This window comes from Ascaphus truei, chromosome 4, assembly GCF_040206685.1.
Source record: "Ascaphus truei isolate aAscTru1 chromosome 4, aAscTru1.hap1, whole genome shotgun sequence".
Classification (NCBI taxonomy): domain Eukaryota; kingdom Metazoa; phylum Chordata; class Amphibia; order Anura; family Ascaphidae; genus Ascaphus; species Ascaphus truei.
Window position 1 is genome coordinate 57,945,974 of NC_134486.1, and position 20,178 is coordinate 57,966,151.

A 20,178-nucleotide genomic window follows, 5' to 3' on the forward strand; every position below is an offset into this window, starting at 1 on the left:
AAGTAGGGGTTTAAAACTCACTCCACAAATGCCACCAACAAACCAGGTTGAGCCACCTGTGCTGAAGCAGGGATACAATCAGTGGCTCAGTCTTTAAATAAGCCACTGACAGAGCCACCTGTGCTGAAGCCGGGATATCCATAAAACCTGGCCTGTTTGTGGCCCTTGAGGACTGAGCTGGAGACCCCTGGTATAAAGAATCACATTGGACATCATTAGATGGATTGTGTCAAACACATTTTTTTTAAATAGAACAATGTTTATGGGGAAAGAAACAATGTGTCTAATATAAATACATTTATTCCATTCAGTGTTTAATTTTCATACAGATGGTGAAAATGCACTTGTGCACATGTATTTTTACACAATGATCCCACTTCAAAGATTTATTTATCATTGCAACAATCAATTGCATTTTTCTCAGAACCTCACCATAAACCTGTAAAAAAAGTTAGTAGGGGTCATTGTATATATATATATATATATATATATATATATATATATATATATATATATATATATATATATAGTGGTCGACAAATCACCAAAAAATCTACTCGCCGAACAAAAAAAATCTACTCGCCACCTAGTACCACACGTGTGCTGCTTGGGCCAATAGAAACTCGCCACGATGTTAAATCCACTCGCCCGGGGCGTGCAGATTTATAGGTTTGTCGAACACTGTATATATATATATATATTGAATCAATGAGAACAAGGCACTCCGTCAGGTAGATATTGGTGGGTGCAAATCCTATATAAATCAAATAGGCTATACGATACCGTTTGAGCGAATATCAGAGGCAGCACTCCAGAAAGTAGTCAAAAAAAATTGTATTTAGTGTGACATATAAACCAACGTTTCGGTCCTCCACACGGGACCTTTCTCAAGGTGATGAACGATCATCACCTTGAGAAAGGTCCTGTGTGGAGGACCGAAACGTTGGTTTATATGTCACACTAAATACAATTTTTTTTTGACTACTTTCTGGAGTGCTGCCTCTGATATTCGCTCAAACGGTATCGTATATATATATATATATATATATATATATATATATATCATAACACACACACACACACAGACTACAACTTTGAAAATTTCAATGATTGTACCTCAGCTGGATTAAAGCGAATATGTTCCTTTATATCTTTAAAAGTCAAAAGATAAATTGTGCACTTTTTGAGGTTGGAACACACAGTGCTTTCTTTTTTGCAAGCAGTTGAGGCACATTGATTGAAATTGGTAGACGGCGATAATTCCCTAAATCTTGGCACTACAGTAAGATAATTAGAAGTTTTTGCTATCTGTTACTCATTGACATTTGTTACTGCCAGGTGTAAGGCCTTACAAACTTCACTGTAGTTGAAGTCAGAGTTTTTCCATGTACTATATTATATGTACATATAGTCTGGAATGTGTGTGTATGTATATCTATCTCCTTATTATTTTTTTTCATTTTTTTTTTTTTTTCTCCAATCTCGCAATAGTAGGCAGACCAGTAATACATACAAAACAAAGACCCAAGCGCAACCATCTACATAGCTATGATCAGTGGTTGACAAATCACCAAAAAATCTACTCGCCACACAAAAAAATCTACTCGCCACCTAGTACCAAACGTGTGCTGCTTGGGCCAATATTTACTCGCCCGGGGGTTAAATCCACTCGCCCGGGGCGAGCAAATGTATAGGTTTGTCGAACACTGGCTATGATCAATACAATGATAATGGAGAAGTGAATAAATGTGATACTGTATATAGAAAAGTGCAAATTGAAATGATAAATACAAGCACTCTTCTTTAGAGGTGCTGCTCCAGCAAAGAGACCTTCCAGATGGTCTTACCGGAAATGTTGGGATTGAGTTGCAGCGTACCCCTCAGGAAGCATATATGGGATAAAACGCACACAAAAAAAAAAAAACCACTGTGCAATATGTCTGGCACTCAGAAATGTTAGTGATTAGGTGGGTATTGATGCACTCACAAAGTGGATGTCTAAATCAGGCTCATCAATTCTTCTTGGCAATCTTGGATAAGAAAAGACGGGAACATAGCGTAATTCTGCATAGACCTTTTTATATACAATAAATACAGAAGCCTGAGTTAAGCAACATAATGCTTTGTATTATCCTGTTATTTCTCTAATTAACCCTAGAAGACTTTCGTGAAGAGCCCAGACAGACGTCAGCGCTTTCTCCTCTGGTCTGGAACGCCGGTTCTGTGGAGCAGGGCCGCATCCTGCGGTCTGTTCGCACCCATGGCGATTCTGTTTCCTGGATGTAATTTCTAGATGGCCCCAAGACTCTACTCCCTGCAGGCCTGGGGACCTGACCAACCAGTCTCGTCCTGGTTGGGGAAAAGTCTCTTCCCATGTGGCAGCTTCCTGCCTGCCTTTTAAACCCCTGTTCATTTAGGAGTTCTGTCTTAGCTAGCTGCATCTGCAGCTTGTCTCTACAGAGGAGGTTAACTGTTGCATGCTGGAAAGCACATATACACATATATCCAGTAACTATCTATCTTATTTTTATTTATAAAATATTTTACCAGGAAGTAATACATTGAGAGTTACCTCTCGTTTTCAAGTATGTCCTGGGCACAGAGTTAAGACAAATAATACATGTTTACAAATAAAGTTACATAAATGAGCAGGGTATACATTATATACAAGACATTGCATGCACGGTTAAAGATAATATATATTATGGGCGTATGAAACAGTTACAGACCAGATTAAAATGTGTGACAGCCTTAGATTTGAAAGAACTTAAACTGGTGGTGGATGTAAGAGTCTCTGGTAGGTTGTTCCAGTTTTGGGGTGCACGGTAAGAGAAGGAGGAGCGGCCGGGTACTTTGTTGAGTCTTGGGACCATGAACAGTCTTTTGGAGTCTGATCTCAGGTGATAGGTGCTGCATGTGGAAGGGGTGAGGAGCTTGTTCAGATAGCTGGGTAGCTTGCCCATAAAGAATTTAAAGGCAAGACAGGAAAGGTGAACTTTGCGCCTAGACTCGAGTGATGACCAATCTAGTTATTTGAGCATTTTGCAGTGATGTGTGTTGCAGTTGCATTGGAGAACAAAACGACAAATTGAATTGTAGAGGGTGTCAAGTTTGCTAAGGTGGGTTTGAGGTGCTGAGCCATATACTACATCTCCATAGTCAATAATTGGCATTAGCATCTGCTGTGCGATACGTTTTCTGACCAGGAGACTTAGGGAGGATTTGTTCCTGTAAAGTACCCCTAGTTTGGCATAGGTCTTGGTTGTCAGGGTATCAATGTGCATCCCGAATGTTAAGTGGGAGTCAAACCATATGCCCAGGTATTTAAAACTAGTGACAGGTGTTAGGGTGGTGTTAGTGTTGGTTCTAATCTAGAGCTAAGTCGCTGGAAGCTTTAAAAATTTAGTCTTGGTCCCAAATACCATTGTTACAGTCTTGTCAGTGTTTAAAAAACAGTTTGTTTTGTGAAATCCAGTTTTCGAGTCTGAAAAAATCAGACTGAAGTATGTGTTGAAGGTCAGAGAGGCTATGGCTGTGTGCATATAGGATTGTGTCATCTGTATAAATGTGTATTGGGGCTTCCTGACAAGCTGTGGGAAGATCATTGATGAACACTGAGAAGAGTAGGGGCCCCAGAACAGAGCCTTGCGGGACACCACAGGTGATATCCAGGGGGTTAGAGTTAGAGCCTGAGATGGACACATGTTGGGATCTACCTGATAGGTAGGACTGAAACCAGTTTAAAGCATGCTTCCCTATTCCAGAGCTCTGGAGTTTAAGCAGGATAGCATGATCAACAGTATCAAAAGCCTTTGCAAAATCTAGGAATACTGCACCAGTGAGTTGTCCCCGTTCCATTCCACATTGGATTTCATTGCAAACTTTTAGCAGGGTAGTTACGGTAGAGTGTTTGGGGCGAAAGCCAGATTGGAATTGGCTAGGGAAATTTGTCTTGTTAGGATTGGGAGAAGGGAGATTGGCCTGTAGTTTGAGATAGTGTTTTTGTCCCCACTTTTGAAGATTGGGCAACTCTGGCAGCTTTCCAGGTCTTAGGGCTATGGCCTGCAGACAGGATAGAGTTGACTATGGAAGCAATTGGTTTGGCAATGGCTGGGGCACCAAGTCTTAGGAACCTAGATTGTAGTAAGTCAGGTCCACATTGGCTGCTTAGTTTTAATTTGAGAAGCGCTTGTGTAATCTCCTCTTCGGATACTGGGCCAAATTGAAAACTGTGGGCAGTGTTGGGAGGGGGTGGGGCTATGTGGGTACTCCCAGGATGAGATTCAGGTTTGTGGTTTGGGCTGCGTTTTGCTAATAAGTTGGTAGCACACCCCACAAAGTAATCATTGAATGCATTTGCAATGTCGTGGGGTTTGTCAGAGTAATTTCACCCTTAGTGATATTACTTGGCTGTTGATGGTTAGAAGGCTGGAATATGTTGTTGATAACCTTCCAGAAGTTAGCTGGGTTTTATGTGTTCTGGAGGAGATTGTCAGAGTAATATTGTGCTTTTGCATGCCTTGTTTGCCTTATGCACATGTTCCTCAGGCATCTGTAGTGATTGAGATCCTTGGTAGTGCCAGTTACTTTGTGGCTTTTCCCCAAGGCATCCCTGAACTGGTAGAGTGCTATGAGGTCAGGTGTAACCCATGGAAGGTGGGCACCCCGTACCCTTATTCTGCGTAGTGGAGCATGGGTATCGCAGAGTTTTAAGAACTCGGATTGGAAATAGTCGAGCACAGAATCAGGGTCAGGAATTAAATCGATTCTGTGCCAAGGGCAGTTGGTAAGGTCAGCCAGAAACTGTTGTGGGTTAAAGTTTCTTAAATGTTCTAGTGAGGAGAACTTTAGGGCTTGATTGGGGCGGTTTAATTTTCCTTACACTGTACACTATTGCGTGGTCACTGATAATGTCAGGAAGGATGCCAGAGGATTGGATTCTGCTGGGATTTGAGGAGAGAATCCAGCCAAACAAGGAATGGTTGTGCGATTTCAGGTTTGTCCGTGTGGGTTGGGAAATGAGTTGCGATAGGTGAAGCGATTTAATTTGTGTGTGGATTTTGTGGTTTTTAGGGTCAAGCCAATTGAAGTTGAAATCCCCAAGAACTAGCAGCTCACTCTTCTCATTCAGAGAGGAAATGGAGCCAAGAAACTGGGTGATATCAGTCAGAGATTGTAGAGGGGCTAATCTCCTGGACCCGTTAATCTTGACGGACTTGACACCTCAAGTTCCTGGTGTTTCTAACATAGTACGTACTAGCCAATTAGAAATAGCAAAAGCTTTTTGGAGGTGAATAAGGTTGTTTAATTTTCTATTCCTTTTTATAATGTTTTTTTTATTTTTTATTTTTTTTATTTTTTTATTGAGACAGGTACAATAATACAAATATCACGGTACGTGTGTACATAGAGTATTTAAATACAGATATGATAAGCCATTCAAAATATTACACATTTGCAATGAGATCGAAGTCCAGTAAATTGTTAACAGGAGTTGAGTAAGAATAAACAAAGTCTGTGTTGAATAAAAACAAGATATGTGTTATGGAATTATTTTTAATTTTTGTTTATTTTGCAACTAAATATGTCTTGACCTTACTAGTGAGGTTAAGAACAATGTGCCTACCAAGTTTGATTTTTTTTCTTTAACAGAGCCTAATATGTCAACATTAAACAAACCTGAAATCATAAATTATACATTTCCACACCTTGAGAGTTATTCAAACAGAGAAAAGTCTTCTTAACCTGAAGTGCTTCAATATACAGGCATACCCCGCATTAACATACGCAATGGGACCGGAGCATGTATGTAAAGCGAAAATGTACTTAAAGTGAAGCACTACCTTTTCCCACTTATTGATGCATGTACTGTACTGCAATCGTCATATACGTGCATAACTGATGTAAATAACGCATTTGTAGTAGGCTCTATAGTCTCCCTGCTTGCGCACAGCTTCGGTACAGGTAGGGAGCCGATATTGCTTTTCATGACGTGATGACAGGTGCATGCGTGAGCTGCCGTTTGCCTATTGGGAGATATGTACTTACTCGCGAGTGTACTTAAAGTGAGTGTCCTTAAAGCGGGGTATGCCTGTATTGCTTTGTGTGTTTAAAGTTTTCTAGTACTACATCCCTTACATTCTTTGTTGGTTCTACAATAAAAGGTTTTCATTGTTCTAGGAATTTCCCTGCTCTGGATTCCTTATCAAACATGGAGTCGAATCTCTGTCTGTTTGTTATACCAAAAAGAATCTCGGTTAGGAGGATTGAATTTTAGCCAATTCGTGAAGAGGGATTTTTTTTTGTGTGCAGCTAATATGATCAGAGTAATTAATTTCCTATTAATTGAGGACATATCACCCAACAAAATTGTTATATGGTGGGGTTTCAGCTACGAGCTTAATATATTAATGTAAGTGATCGTTTTTCCCCTAAAAGTTCTGATCTTCCTGCAATTCCAAACAGTGTATGAAATCCGCTTTGTTATCGCCCCACTCCAAACAAGAACCTGAGAAATTTGCATGTACTTTGCTATAGTTATAAGGGGATACAAAAGTTGAGAATCCAATTTGATATGAAATCCTTAGAGCGGAGTCTAGACTGTTACCCTTCAGGAGATCTGGAGCACAGGTTTGAAATATAGTGTCTGCCCTGCAGATACATTAAAAAGTTCTTCTTGGGTAGAGTAAATAAAAATACCACTTGCGGGTACCCGGGCCTTCAGCAGGTTTCCCAAGGCCCAGGACTAAAGTTTGGACCACCCCCGCCTCCAGTGTCGGTGGCCCTGCTAGCTCCCCCCCTTTTTTTCCCACATCCACGCTCTCTCCATTCTCTATTTCCCCCTCTCTCCATGTATCTCTCTCACTCTTCCTCTCTTCCTCACTTACTCTCCCCATCTCACCTCTCTCTTCCACCCCCTCTCTCCTCTCACTCTTCCCCACTCCGCTATCACTTAATAACCCATATCGCTCAATTCTGCTCCCTCAATCCCTCCCTCCTCGAACTCCTTCCCCCCGTCCACACACACTCCCCCCTCCACAAGACCCACAAAACCCCCCCACAATCCCAAAATACAATACCACTCCACACAAAAGATATAATAATCCACCCACACAAAATACAATAACCCCCAACACACAATACAATAACCCCCCTCCCACACACATAAAATACAATAATCTCCTCCCACAGAGAAAATACAAACACACAAATTACCTTGCTGGTGGTCTGAGGCCTCTGGTGCCCCGGCTCTCCCCATCTGCTGCGGGCCTCTCTCTCCCATGCGGGCCTCCTGCCGGGCCTACCTCTCACCCACACCAGACTCTCTCCCGCCAAAGCATACTCATTAACACCTCCTACCCATCCTCACAATCATTAACCCCCCACTTCCCTCCCTCACACTCTGTTGTTGGGCCCGACCTCTGGCTAGGTCCAACTTCCAGGGTCGGCCAGCTGGGCCCCTCACAACCCATGGCTCGGGACAGTTGTCCCGGCTTTCCCCCCCCTGTTCGTGGCCCTGGTTTTGGGAATATAGTTTTTGGTAGAATTTCTAATAATTTCCGCTATTTTTACTGGATCTACAGTTCTGATACCATTTTAATCTATTCTATTTTTCTTTTCTAAGAGAGTCTAGTTACTTTTTTATTTTTCATGTAGATCTTTCTACAATAAATGTTTGTTTATTTTGCAACTATATATGTCTTGACCTTACTAGTGAGGTAAGAACAACGTGCCTACCCATTTTCAACCCAATATCAAATAAGCAGTGTTTTTCTAGTGGCAATTTTGCTAACTGGCATTGAGAAAATAATTTACAGAATACATTAGCGGCATATATATATTTAGAAAGGTCACTGGCACAAACAGCATCTCTATGATGAGCCATCTGCATTCTGGATCGGCTTCTTGCCTAGATAAATGAAACGGAATTCCTCTCTTTATCAAAATCAAAACTCCTTGTTTCTTACGATTATGTGAGCCAAACGAAATTAATTCATTCCCTATTAAGTTTCATGGGTTCACTATCAGTTAAATGGGTCTCTTGTAGGAAAGTGAATTCAGCCTCTTTAAGTGGTTAAAGATTTTTCCTCAAACTTGCAAGAGAGTTAAAAACGCCTACGTTCTAAGAGGTAAATGTTATATTGTTGCTAGTTACGGAGACTAAAATGTAGGGAGTATAGCTGTGTCGGAGAATGACTGACTTTTCATAATCAAGTTTGACAAATGGCTTCATTGTACAGATAATTTGCATCAGAATAATGACATGTTAGATTTTCTAGAGATGGGAAATAACTTGTGAAACAAAGAATATCAAGCAGTGTAAAATCTACAATGCATGGGACCAGAATCCAACCCTGTTAGACAGTAAGCAATATGGTGCCCATGTGTCCCACGGGAAGAAGAGAAATGAACAAGTGAAAAATTGAAATGAACCATGGCATTTCTTTCTTGGACTGTCTGGCTAAGCACAACCGAATGGAAGATAGTTAGTTGGCAGGGATCCTGTGCTACATTTTCATCAACCTCGATAAGTCGCTAGATACTCTAGTCAATTCAGTGTGTCGGAAGTTTTTGTTCCATCTTTGTTAAATATTTTAAGCTGAGTCGGGTACATCAAGGCAAATCTTAGTTGCTGCTTGGCTAGGTCAGGGCATATCTGCTGGAAACTCTACCTCTTTTTTGGCAAAGTTTGCAAAAAATTCCTGCAAAATAAGGATTTATCTTCCACATAAGATCTGGGATTGTCCTGAATGATGACCTTCGTAAAACCAAATTATCTTGGAAGTCTAAAAACTTAGCTACAATATGATCGGTCTTGCTCTCCGTGTATCTTCACCACTTCTTCTGTATGGACTCAGTTTATGAGCTCTGTCTATCCTAAAAGGGATAAGACTTGAACCTATTTTTATGAAAGTCAAGAGATTTGTTGACACAAAAGTGATGAGATCTTTAGAATGCACTGACTAACTTGTCTAACTTGTACTTGAGAGGGGAGTTTTCCTTTATGAGAATGTCAAGTTTCTGAGAATGTGTATTCAGGGAGTCTTCTGAATCAGACATTCTCTGTTGCATTTCTGCAATGTTTGACTGCTATCGAAAAAGTTCTTGCTTCATTTCCGTTGCCTTTTTTTAGGCTTGCAAATCTCGAATCTAGCATAAAGATAAGAAATCCAGGAACTTTGCCTGCTATATCCTTAGCCATATCATTAGACCATGGTTCATCTGAGGCTATTGGAATCTCAGAGGGGTTCCCAGCAGGATTCTTTTTCTTGTATTTGCGCTTTGGTTGGCATATTTGTGCTGGTGTTTGCAAAGTATTTTTCTATAAGTGTACAAGAGAGTTATGAAGAAAAAAAAGCAGAGGGAAGAGAAAAAAAGGAGTCTTTACATATTGCAGAAATATAATACAGTTTTCTTACCTGGAAGAAAAGTCAAATCAGATCTAAGTCGGCATTATGAAAGGCAATTAGCTCAGGTCCTCTCCAGGATCCATCTGAGATTTATTCTGCCAAAAACATATTGTTAGCCAAATAACAGAATCAATTAGGTCTTGAGAGAGAAGACAATGGCCCAATAAACTTAATCCCCATTGTGGCTGTGGGACATTGACCATACCACAGAGGAACCAGTAGTAAGTTCTTCTGAAGGCTTCTATTGCAAGATATGGGAGTATATCCACCTGAACACCAAATAGAACAATTCGGTATTTTGTGGGCATGACCCAAGGTCCCTGACAGGTCCAACATTAGAGATGTGAGAAATCCCCTATAAACGGAGATATTGTTCATCAGTCTATTATGACATGATTTTCAGTGTCATATTTGTTTCTTTGAGGAGGCAAGTAGGAATTTAGACCAGGGTAATGCAGTTGATGTGGTCTACTTACATTTTGCAATGGCTTTTGATAAGGTTCCACGCGAGGTTGGTGTACAAAATAAAGCAAATTGCACTCAGTAAAAATATATGCACCTGGATTGAAAACTGGTTGAAGGACAGACAACAGAGGGTTGTCATAAATGGAACTTTTTCAGGTTGGGCTAAGGTCGTGAGTGGAGTACCTCAGGGATCGGTACTGGAACCCCTGCTTTTTAACTTGTTTGTTAATGAGCTTGAGATTGGCATAAAGAGCAAAGTCTCCATCTTTATTGATGATACTAAATTGTGTAAGGTAGTAGAATCAGAGCAGGATGTAATTTCTCTCCAGAAGGACTTGGAGAGACTGGAAACGTGGGCAGGTAAATGGCAGATGAGGTTTAATACAGATAAATGTAAGGTTATGCATTTGGAAAGCAAGAATAAACAGGCGACTTACAAATTAAATGGGGATAAATTGGGGGAATCCTTGATGGAGAAGGATTTAGGAGTGCTTGTAGACAGCAGGCTTAGCAATAGTGCCCAAAGTCATGCAGTAGCTGCAAAGGCAAACAAGATCTTATCTTGCACTAAACGGGCAATGGATGGAAGGGAAGTAAACATAATTATGCCCCTTTACAAAGCATTAGTAAGACCACACCTTGAATATGGAGTACAATTGTGGGCACCACTCCTTAGAAAATACATTATGGAGCTACAGAGAGTGCAGAGAAGAGCCACCAAATTACTAAAGGGGATGGACAATCTAACTTATGAGGAGAGGCTAGCTAAATTAGATTTATTTACATTAGAAAAGAGGCGCCTAAAAGGGTATATAACTATATACAAATATGTTCAGGGACAGTACAAGGAGGTTTCAAAAGAGCTATTCATCCCAAGGGCAGTACAAAGGACTCAGGGCATCCCTTTTAGGTTGGAGGAAAGGAGATTTCACGTGCAACATAGGAAAGGGTTCTTTCCAGTAAGGGCAGTTAAAATTTGTTGTTCTTTACTCATGGAGACTGTGATGCCAGATACAATACATTTGTTAAAAAAAAAGGTTGGACTTTTTTTTTTTTTAGAAAGGAAAGGTATACAGGGATTTACCAAATAAGTAAACATGGGAAGAATGTTGATCCAGGGAGTAATCTGATTTGCCAATTCTTGGAGTCGGGAAGGAATTTATTTTTTCCCTTATGAGATATCATTGGATGATATAACACTGGGTTTTTTGTTTGCCTTCCTCTGGATCAATAAGTAAGTATAGATATAGGATAAAGTATCTGTTGTTTAAATTTAGCATAGGTTGAACTTGATGGACGTATGTCTTTTTTCAACCTCATCTACTATGTATGACTCTCTCATCACGATCAGCATTGGATGTGCAAGGTACCAGGTCCTGGACTCTCGGCTGCACTAGGCCCAATGTTCAACATAAAATCTGTCCGCTCCTTCTCTTACCGTGCACCTCACAACTGGAACAACCTACCAGAAACTCTCAAAACCACCTTCAGTCTAAGTTCTTTCAAGACTTTAGCTGTCTCACGTTTTAATCTGGTCTGTAACTGTTACATACGCCCATAACATATATTCTTTTTGTCCATGAAATGTCTAAATACTGTATAATGTATAACCTCTGCTCATTTACTGTAACCATGTATTGTTATCATAACTGTGCACAGGATAGACTTGAAAACGAGAGGTAACTCTCACGTATTATTTCCTGTTAAAACATTTTATAAATAAAATTAATTCAGTAGGTGCTTGTAATCGGCCGCCTGGACTATCTTCCCTGCTGATCCCGGTGTTATACTTTTAATGTATGCTGTAGTCAATGAATGCATATAAAATGCTGAAACACAATAACTTTCACATTCTCGTGGGATCAGTAATATTTGAGTATGAAGTACAATTGATATAACTTCTTTTTTTTAATCTTTCCTTTTTTTATTTTTGACTAAAATTAATATAACGGAATCTTAACCCACAATGTTCTGATCATACTGTATTACCATCCCAAAGGTTTGTCCTTGGAATACTCTTGTGCAACTCATGCCTCCCGTGCTCGGATGTCTGAAAGGGAAGAAGAAACCGTTGCTTGTTTTGAGAAAGCCAGTTGGATTGCACAGGTCTACTTGCAAGAATTAGAGAAAGTGAGTAAGAAATGTAAACTTTATGCTTTAGTGTTGTTTATATTGATGCAATAATATTACTGTTTAATAGACACATATGGTGTTCCAAATTAACATTAGCTGTTTATCTGCCATTATATACTAACCTAATATTTGACATTATGGATTAGCCTAGTATCTGCCATTATCGACTAGTCGAACATCTGCCATTTATGGATTAGTCGTACAGTTGCCATTATTGACTAGTCTAATATATGACATTATGGACTAGCCTAGTATCTGCTATTATGGACTTGTCTAGTACAGCGGTGGGCAAACTCCCCGCGCCTATGCCCCCCTACCTGCTTTCTCTTCGGTCGCGCGCACCCCCCCCCCTCGCGTCTAATGATGCGTCAAATGACGCTGTGGGGGCATGTGACGTCACGTTGCCATGGCGACGCGCCACACAGCGGCTGAAACAAGGTAAGTGGAGTGTTGAAGGGGCCTCACGCAATCCCCCGGCATTTAATTTAATGCCTGGGGGTAGAGAGCGGGCCTCTGCAACCGCTCGCCGCTCCCCAGAAGAATCTCCTGCCCCCCCTGGGGGTGCCCCCCCAGTTTGCGCACCGCTGGTCTAGTATATGCCATTATGGATTAATTGGTATTTTCTCTGCTATTATGGACTAGACAATAGTATATGCTATTATAAACTAGTCTAGTTAATAGGGGTGGATACAAATTTTTAAGCTGCAGACCTTAGTCACACCCCTTAGTTTTTTATTTTTTTTAAACTGTCACAGCATTTCCCTCCAATCCCCACCCGCAGATCTGTGTGTGTGTGTCACATATACTCACAAACTAATGGACACAAACACACACTGATAGACACACTGACGTGCGCACACACACTGACAGACACATGCAAACTCCTCCCCCTGCCACAAGTTAAGTTGCACTGGGAGTGGGGGTGTGCATAGTCACTGAGAGCTCAAAATCACCCCCCACCCCAATCACCCAGATTGACACATTTGTTATCACTAGTAATAATGGTTATTGAATCCAAGTAGTCTATGGATTTTCCTTGCACCTAATCTTCATGGAGTTGGAAATAAACTAAAGTGGGATTAAGTTTGTGTAACATAACACAGGTGACATTTCATATTTCCCTTTTGTATAAATGACTGGATGTGTGACATGAATAGCATTTGTTCTCATATTCAACATGGTACTGTCGCTATAGAGAGATGGAATGGATTACTTGTTAAAGCACAGCTCTTAAATATTCCATTACAATGTACTTGTCAACGATAATGTGTATAGAAATACTTTTCTTTTTTCTCTTAGAGCACAAACATTGCACACACAAGAACTTCAAAGGCCAGTGCTCCCTTTCATGACTTTGAGCTCAGCTATTTCCTGGAAGCAGCACTACAGAGCGCATACGTTGCACATTTGAAAAGGGGGTAAGTGTGGACACTTTCTGTTGGCTTTGTTACTTTATTACAAGTAGAAAAGCACTATACCAACATACACCTTCTTTCATCTATTTTGGGGTTACCAAAATGAATCGCTTAAAAAAAAGTATTCTACCATTCCAGCATAAGTGTACCTTTTGGGGGACTGCAGACGAAGACGTTTCTTGACCCTGATGTATGCTGAATAGAAAAAAAAATACATTTTTTTAACTTGAACGGTTGCTAGAAATCGGGGAAACATGGATCCAGATTCACTAAGCTCCATTAACCTACTTAACTTGACGTTGACGTTCACTAATCATAATGCAGTACTCACTAAAGCAACTAACTAAAATAAAACAAGTGACTTAACCAGGATTTACTCCCCTAAAGGCATGGCGTTAATAGTGATGGCCATTATTCTTAAAAACATGTGAATTAGCCGAAATTATATTTGTCACATTCACTAAGTTAACTAACTAATGCTGGCAAATAACACCACATTATTTATGCCAGGGAGAAGAAGCGGCTCAGTGAGTAAAGACACTGATTCTGTAAAAAATTACATGGAGTTTGAGTCTGGTTCAATTCTTGGAGTTCCTTCTGACCTTGGGCAAGTCACTTTATCTCCCTTTTGCCTCTGGCACCAAAAACGTAGAATGTAAGATCTGGGCAGGGTCTGTGTCTGTAACAATCCCTGTGTGTGTGTGTGTGTGTGTACCGCGCACTATACTATAATTGGGAAGCTCTTTGCGTCCCATTGGAAGAAAAGCGCTATATGAAATAAAGTTATTATGACTAACTGTCATTACCCCCCCTCCAGACCCTGAAATAGGGCTTTTGCTGGAGAAGAGAGCGAGAGGGCCAGATTAAATAATAGACTTAAACTGTCGTGTCCACCAAAAATGGTGATAAATATCTCCAAAGTGAAGTTATGTTAAAAATGAGTCTGGATAGCCCTAACGGCAAGACATGAATAATGGCACATTATTATAACTGCCGTTCCTGGTCTACGTATTGTCACATTATTTGCCATGATTTAACAGAACTTGGTGAATCTAGCCAATTTTTTTTTGACATTTTTGTACATCACAATTATATGTGAATTAAGGGGATCACTTCTATCTTTTTCAGAAGATAAAATACAATTGAAATATATTGAATATTTCCTTTCATTTCATGCTTTTGGCATTCTATACAGCTTGTAGAATAATGGCCAGGCAATGGCAATAAAATGACAAATCCCTTACATTGGTGTGAAAAAGAAAGTACACCCTCTTTGAATTCTATGGTTTTACATATCAGGACATAATAACAATCATCTGTTCCTTAGCAGGTCTAAAAATTAGGTAAATACAACCTCAGATGAACAACAACACATGACATATTACACCGTGTCATGATTTATTTAACAAAAATAAAGCCAAAATGGAGAAGCCATGTGTGAAAAACTAAGGGGGGGAGTAGCTACAATACAGTATGCAGTCTTACTCCTTTACTTATTTGTTTTTTTATCAATTTGCAATTGTACAATTGTGATAGAAATAACTTGGCTTTCCTTTCACTGTAACAGAAAGTTGCCTTGAGAGATTGATGATTTGATTCCGATTAGTTCATAAAGGTCTATGGTGATATTCCATCCTGCACCCTCTACCCATTTCTGCAATATGTTATTAACCCTTCTGACACTTACAATGTTAAGGGGGATATAATTTTTTTTTTAAAGTTCTTTGTTTTGATAAATAACATAGAAAAAGGGATTTCAATACAAGGCACATTACAGTAGTAGAGTGGTTTTCAACCTTTTTTAGTTAAGGAGCCCTATAATTATATTGTGAAATTGTACGGAACCCCAACCCTCTCTAATAGGGCGTCTGAGATCAGATGAATTGTAACTTCTTCTGTAATTGGTACCATTTTCAAATGACCTGAAAATGGCAGGGAACCCTTTAGGGATGCCCAGGGAACCTGCGAACCCCAGTTGAAAAACACTGCAGTAATTAATACAAGCGTACTCTATCTTACAAATGGGTAATATTAGAAATGGTACTGTAAAAATAATAGACAGGTAAGATGAGCTATTTGTATTGGTGTTATTATGTCTTTGTTCGAACAATATGTTTCTGGTAGTAGCCTCAGAGTACAGTATGTGCATTTGTATTGTTGCCTGATGTATGATGTACAAGTGCATGCGAAGTTCATGTCAGTACAGTTCAATCCATGAAAATACCAATATTGTGAACAAAGTAAATGCTCTTTGTCTACTAAAAGGAAGGTAAGCTTAACCACCAAATACATTTTAGTCCTTTGTTTCTGTGAGCTAAAGGACTTTAAAAAAAAAAAAAAAAAAAAATGTTTTTTGCGCCTGCACCAAAAGTCATAACGAGTGTAACCCCCTATGCCTATGGGAAACTGTGGGCGATTACGCGTGCTGCGGTTACCTGTGAGGCTCCCAGAAGGCCAAAGCCTTCGCTTCTGGGGAGCCTGGGGTACTATAGCTCGCAGTGCAGTACCCCAACCTATGAGGATCCCAGCGTAAGCGGTATGACTTCTCCATAGGACACAATAATTACTATACAACCTGGTATAATATAATGTATTACAGTATAACAAAGATAACAATATCTCACATCAATACAATGCATTAACATCAATGGTGGTCCCCCAACAAAGTACGGAGGTTACTGTGGCACCAATACCCCTGGTGTCCTGTCCCAGTAAATCCCACCCAAATGTGAGGTAGCGCTACCCCTGTGTGAAACGTTGGTGTACGTGTATACCTTCCTGGGCACTCCTGTACCTAGGTGCTGCTGGTGGAACAAGGAATAGTCAGGTCCAACGCAGCGGGGCATCCAAAACGAATCCCCTCACTCCTTAGGGTCCTGATCCTCCTCACGAGGTGAGCTCCAGCAGGAGGGTCTCACCTGAATGTCTTAGGGTCCTGTGGCCAGGTCACAGGGCACCGCGTGGCCATCCGATCACCGGTGCAACAGTACTACTACTATGGTGCTAAGGGGAAGAGTCCCTATCTGGGGCCTTCCCTACACACTCCACTGGGGTGACTCAGGGCCTAAGGGGGCAAGGTCTAGGCCTAGCCCAGGAAGAACTGCTTTCTGGACACTACCTTCTGTCTTGTAGCTCTCCATCCGATTGAGCACGCTGGCTCCTTGTCCCAAGGATATCCGGTCTTTCTCCTGCTGCCAGAGCCCTATTGGCTGGGAAAGCCCCCTTTGAGGTTTCCCTCCTCCCACAGGGTTCTGGGACTCTTAGACCCGCTATAGTCCTTGCGTAGCCTGTCCAAAATGGCCGCTGCACTATTCCCGCAAAGCATTATGGGGCTTGTAGTTCCTAATGCCTTTTGCAAACATTTAAAGATGGCAGCCGCAACTGCGAAAGCGCAACAGGTCTGCAGCAGCCACCGCTACCTTCCCCACTCGCGTGGAGCTCTGGCGCATCACCGAGCTGTTCCCCCTCACCGGAAGTAAGGAGGGAGACTCTGTTACAAGAGGATTTATGGCAGGAGTGGGAATTTATTTGGCTGGGTGGCCACACACTTAATGTAGATTAGGAGTGTGGCCCCACATGCTCCCCTCCTCACCAGATTCTCCCCACATGCTCTCCTCCTCACCAGCTTCTCTCCCACATGTTCCCCTCCTCATCACCAGATTATCCCCTCACATGTTCCCCTCCTCGCCAGCTTCTCCCTCCACATGTTCCCCTCCTCACCAGCTTCTTCCTCCAAATGCTCCCCCCCTCACCAGCTTCTCCTTGCACATGCTCCCCTCCTCACCAGCTTCTCCTGCTACATGCTCCCCTCCTCACCAGCTTCTCCTGCACATGCTCCCCTCCTCACCAGATTCTCCCTCAACATGGTACACTGCTGTCCAGCTTCTCCCACCACATACTCTTCTTCTCACCTGCATCTCCCCTACTTGCTCCCCGTTCTCTTACTCCCTTCACTCTCGTCAGACTTTTTTTGTGTTACAATAAACATCATCAGTAGATTTGACATCAACATTCCCACCTTTCTCCAAAAACTCATTTTACAGATTAAAAGTCATAAAACTATGGAAACAAAAACAGGGACAAGACCCATAAAATGTTTCATGCTTTGCTTCCAGGTCCCACATTTTTTTTCTATTCAATATCAAAAATTTCCGCTGAACCAGGCTAGACATAAACACCTCAGAGCAGTCATCTGCTTGAAATGCAAGGAATCTACGTTTCTAGCCACACAGATGCAGGCGTTGGTTCCTGTTTTCTGCTTCCTGTTCATGCTACAATCGGCCTCACTATACTCCAACTCCATTTCATCATTTGAACGTCTGAGCCACTCATTAAGCCACCTGTGCTGAAGCAGGGGTTTCCTTAAAGCCTGACCTGTTGTTGGCCCTTGAGGAGTGGAGTTGGCCACCCCATGTCTTGATGAAGCTACATAAAAAAATAATAGTAAAATCCAGACAACGTTAACTATGTTCACAGAGCTGTATATTTAGGCATGAGTCAGTGCTCTATCCCACACACAGAAAATCAATGTCATGTGCTGGCATGTACTGCACATACCAGTAATTAAAGTTAGGACCCAACAGCACAGTTTTGCCAGTAGGAACATTATTTCAACACCCTATGTTTCAACAACTGTAATAAAACAACGAATACATTTAATACCACACCTAGAAATAAGTACAATGATTCTGTGTAGCGGTGTGTAACACGCACAACAATGTATTTGAAAAATGGTTCCACTGTTATCCTATCAGCTAGCTACAGGTGTCTTTCCTGACCGCAAATATGCTGTTGTTTGGCATTCCTATTGGTGTGAGATTAAAACCACCATTTTGTTTCCCCTGGAGGAGACCGTACCTTTACAAGTATGTATCTCCGGAACCAGGGGGTCCATAGATTAAAATAGCACATTTCGGCTTCAAGGATCTCCCCCTGCACCCCAGCCATGTAAATAAAGAAGGGTGGGTCAACATAAAAGCTGTGCAGGGGGAACTGCTCCTGTGAGCAGGTGCGGGTTTGCAGATTGACCAGAAAGTCTCAGTCAGAAATCTTACCTCCCAGGGGGGACAGACAGAGAGAGGTGAATGAGGGAGAGGGAGAGGGCCTATTCAGTTGTATACATCTAAATAGATCAACCTATACTACACATGGTTAGATACGGGTCTAGGACATTTGTTCACCGCCCTTTTGCTGCAACCAAGTCGCCACCAGCGTTTAGCTGCCACTGACGTTGCCGCAGGGACATCTCGCCACTGGCCATTTTGCCGCTTAGGGTAAGCCCCTAACCTTACCTCTTACCCTAACAACCCCGTAATCTTCACCCCTAATACGAACACTACCTCCCCTGAAAACCTTAACTCCTTACACGAAAACCCCTAGCCTTAACCCCTACCCCAACAGCTAAAACCCCTTAAATTAATTTACCCTATTGGTGAAAGCAGCCGACGGCCGAGTGTCAAGCAGCGCAGCGGCAGCGGTGAAGGGACCCTTGGCGGTCAAACGCCGGAGGCGACCCGTTTGCAGTGAGATGTCCATGACCAAATGTCCAATTCTGGTTAAATACAGTACCTGTGTAATCATCTGAGATACCTAGGACATATGCTTATTTCCATTTATTTATAACCTGTTTTACCAGGAAGTAATACATTGAGAGTTACCTCTCGTTTTCAAGTATGTCCTGGGGACAGAGTTAAGACAAATAATACATGGTTACAAATACAGTTACATAATTGAACAGGGTATACATTGTATGCAAGACATTGCATGCACAGTTAAAGAAAATATATATTATAGACGTATGTAACAGTTACAAACCAGATTAAAATGTGAGACAGCCTTAGTTTTTTTAAAGCTGCTGACCAAGCACTATCCTATATTTGTGTTTTTTTTAAATAAATAAGTTCTGTACTATGATAAAATACTTGTAGCATTTTTATTTTAAACAACAATGCTGAATGACATTTTTAATGTATTATAAAGTAACAAGCATTTTTTGTTCCATTAACAACCATTTACAAAGTCATATCCTGTTCCACTTCTGCTCTGGCACACCCCTTTTTGCCCTCTCTCTAGCAGTGCACCAATTGTATCTAGTGACTACCTGGTCACATGAGCTTCCCCAGAGAACTTTGCATCTTTGTTCCTCTTCTTCTGCACTGACAGCAATTTAGTCAACCCCTGAGCCGAATCTTCACCGATCGATCAGCAACTTAGCTAATCACTTATCATTATGTGGATTGTATTGACGCACATATTAAAGGGGACTGTTGCTTTAAAGATGGAAAAGATATTCAAATGATTTAACTTTGCATATTTTCCAGCATACTGTAGTCTAATCTATTTGGGGTTATATCTAAATTGGTCTGTCCGCCAGTCTCTCTTTTTTTCTCTCAGAGATTTATGAATGTCAGTTTCTGGCCAGTATTGCAGCAAATCTGGCAAAAAGCACATGCTAATAAGTCAAAGAACCATGTACATTTTATGCATGGATAATTCTTAATAAATATGGTGAAAATTAGATTTTTATTTGGTCCATTTGCATACAAGTTCTCGGGTGATTTTGTATTGGATATCAGAGTTTAATGAATAGGCTCCTATGAGTATTTATGTGAACAATGAGAAAATACCAGGATCAGCATGCAGTACTTCTTGGTTCTGGTCTGACGTGGTACAAGGGCATCTGCAAGCTCCCTCCTGCAAGGGCATCTGCAAGCTCCCTCCTGCAAGGGCATCTGCATGCTCCCTCCTGCAAGGGC

The 20,178-nt window shown here is 41.2% G+C and overlaps 1 protein-coding gene across 1 annotated transcript in view; it reads left to right on the forward strand.

Annotated features, from left to right (window-relative positions):
- TTC7A (tetratricopeptide repeat domain 7A) overlaps nt 1-20,178 on the forward strand; it is a 388,284-nt gene that overhangs the window by 33,156 nt on the left and 334,950 nt on the right. Inside the window, exons 4-5 of the mRNA XM_075595818.1 lie at nt 11,875-12,005; nt 13,308-13,426. Coding sequence (XP_075451933.1) covers nt 11,875-12,005; nt 13,308-13,426 — 250 coding nt within the window. The remainder of the gene's footprint in view (nt 1-11,874; nt 12,006-13,307; nt 13,427-20,178) is intronic.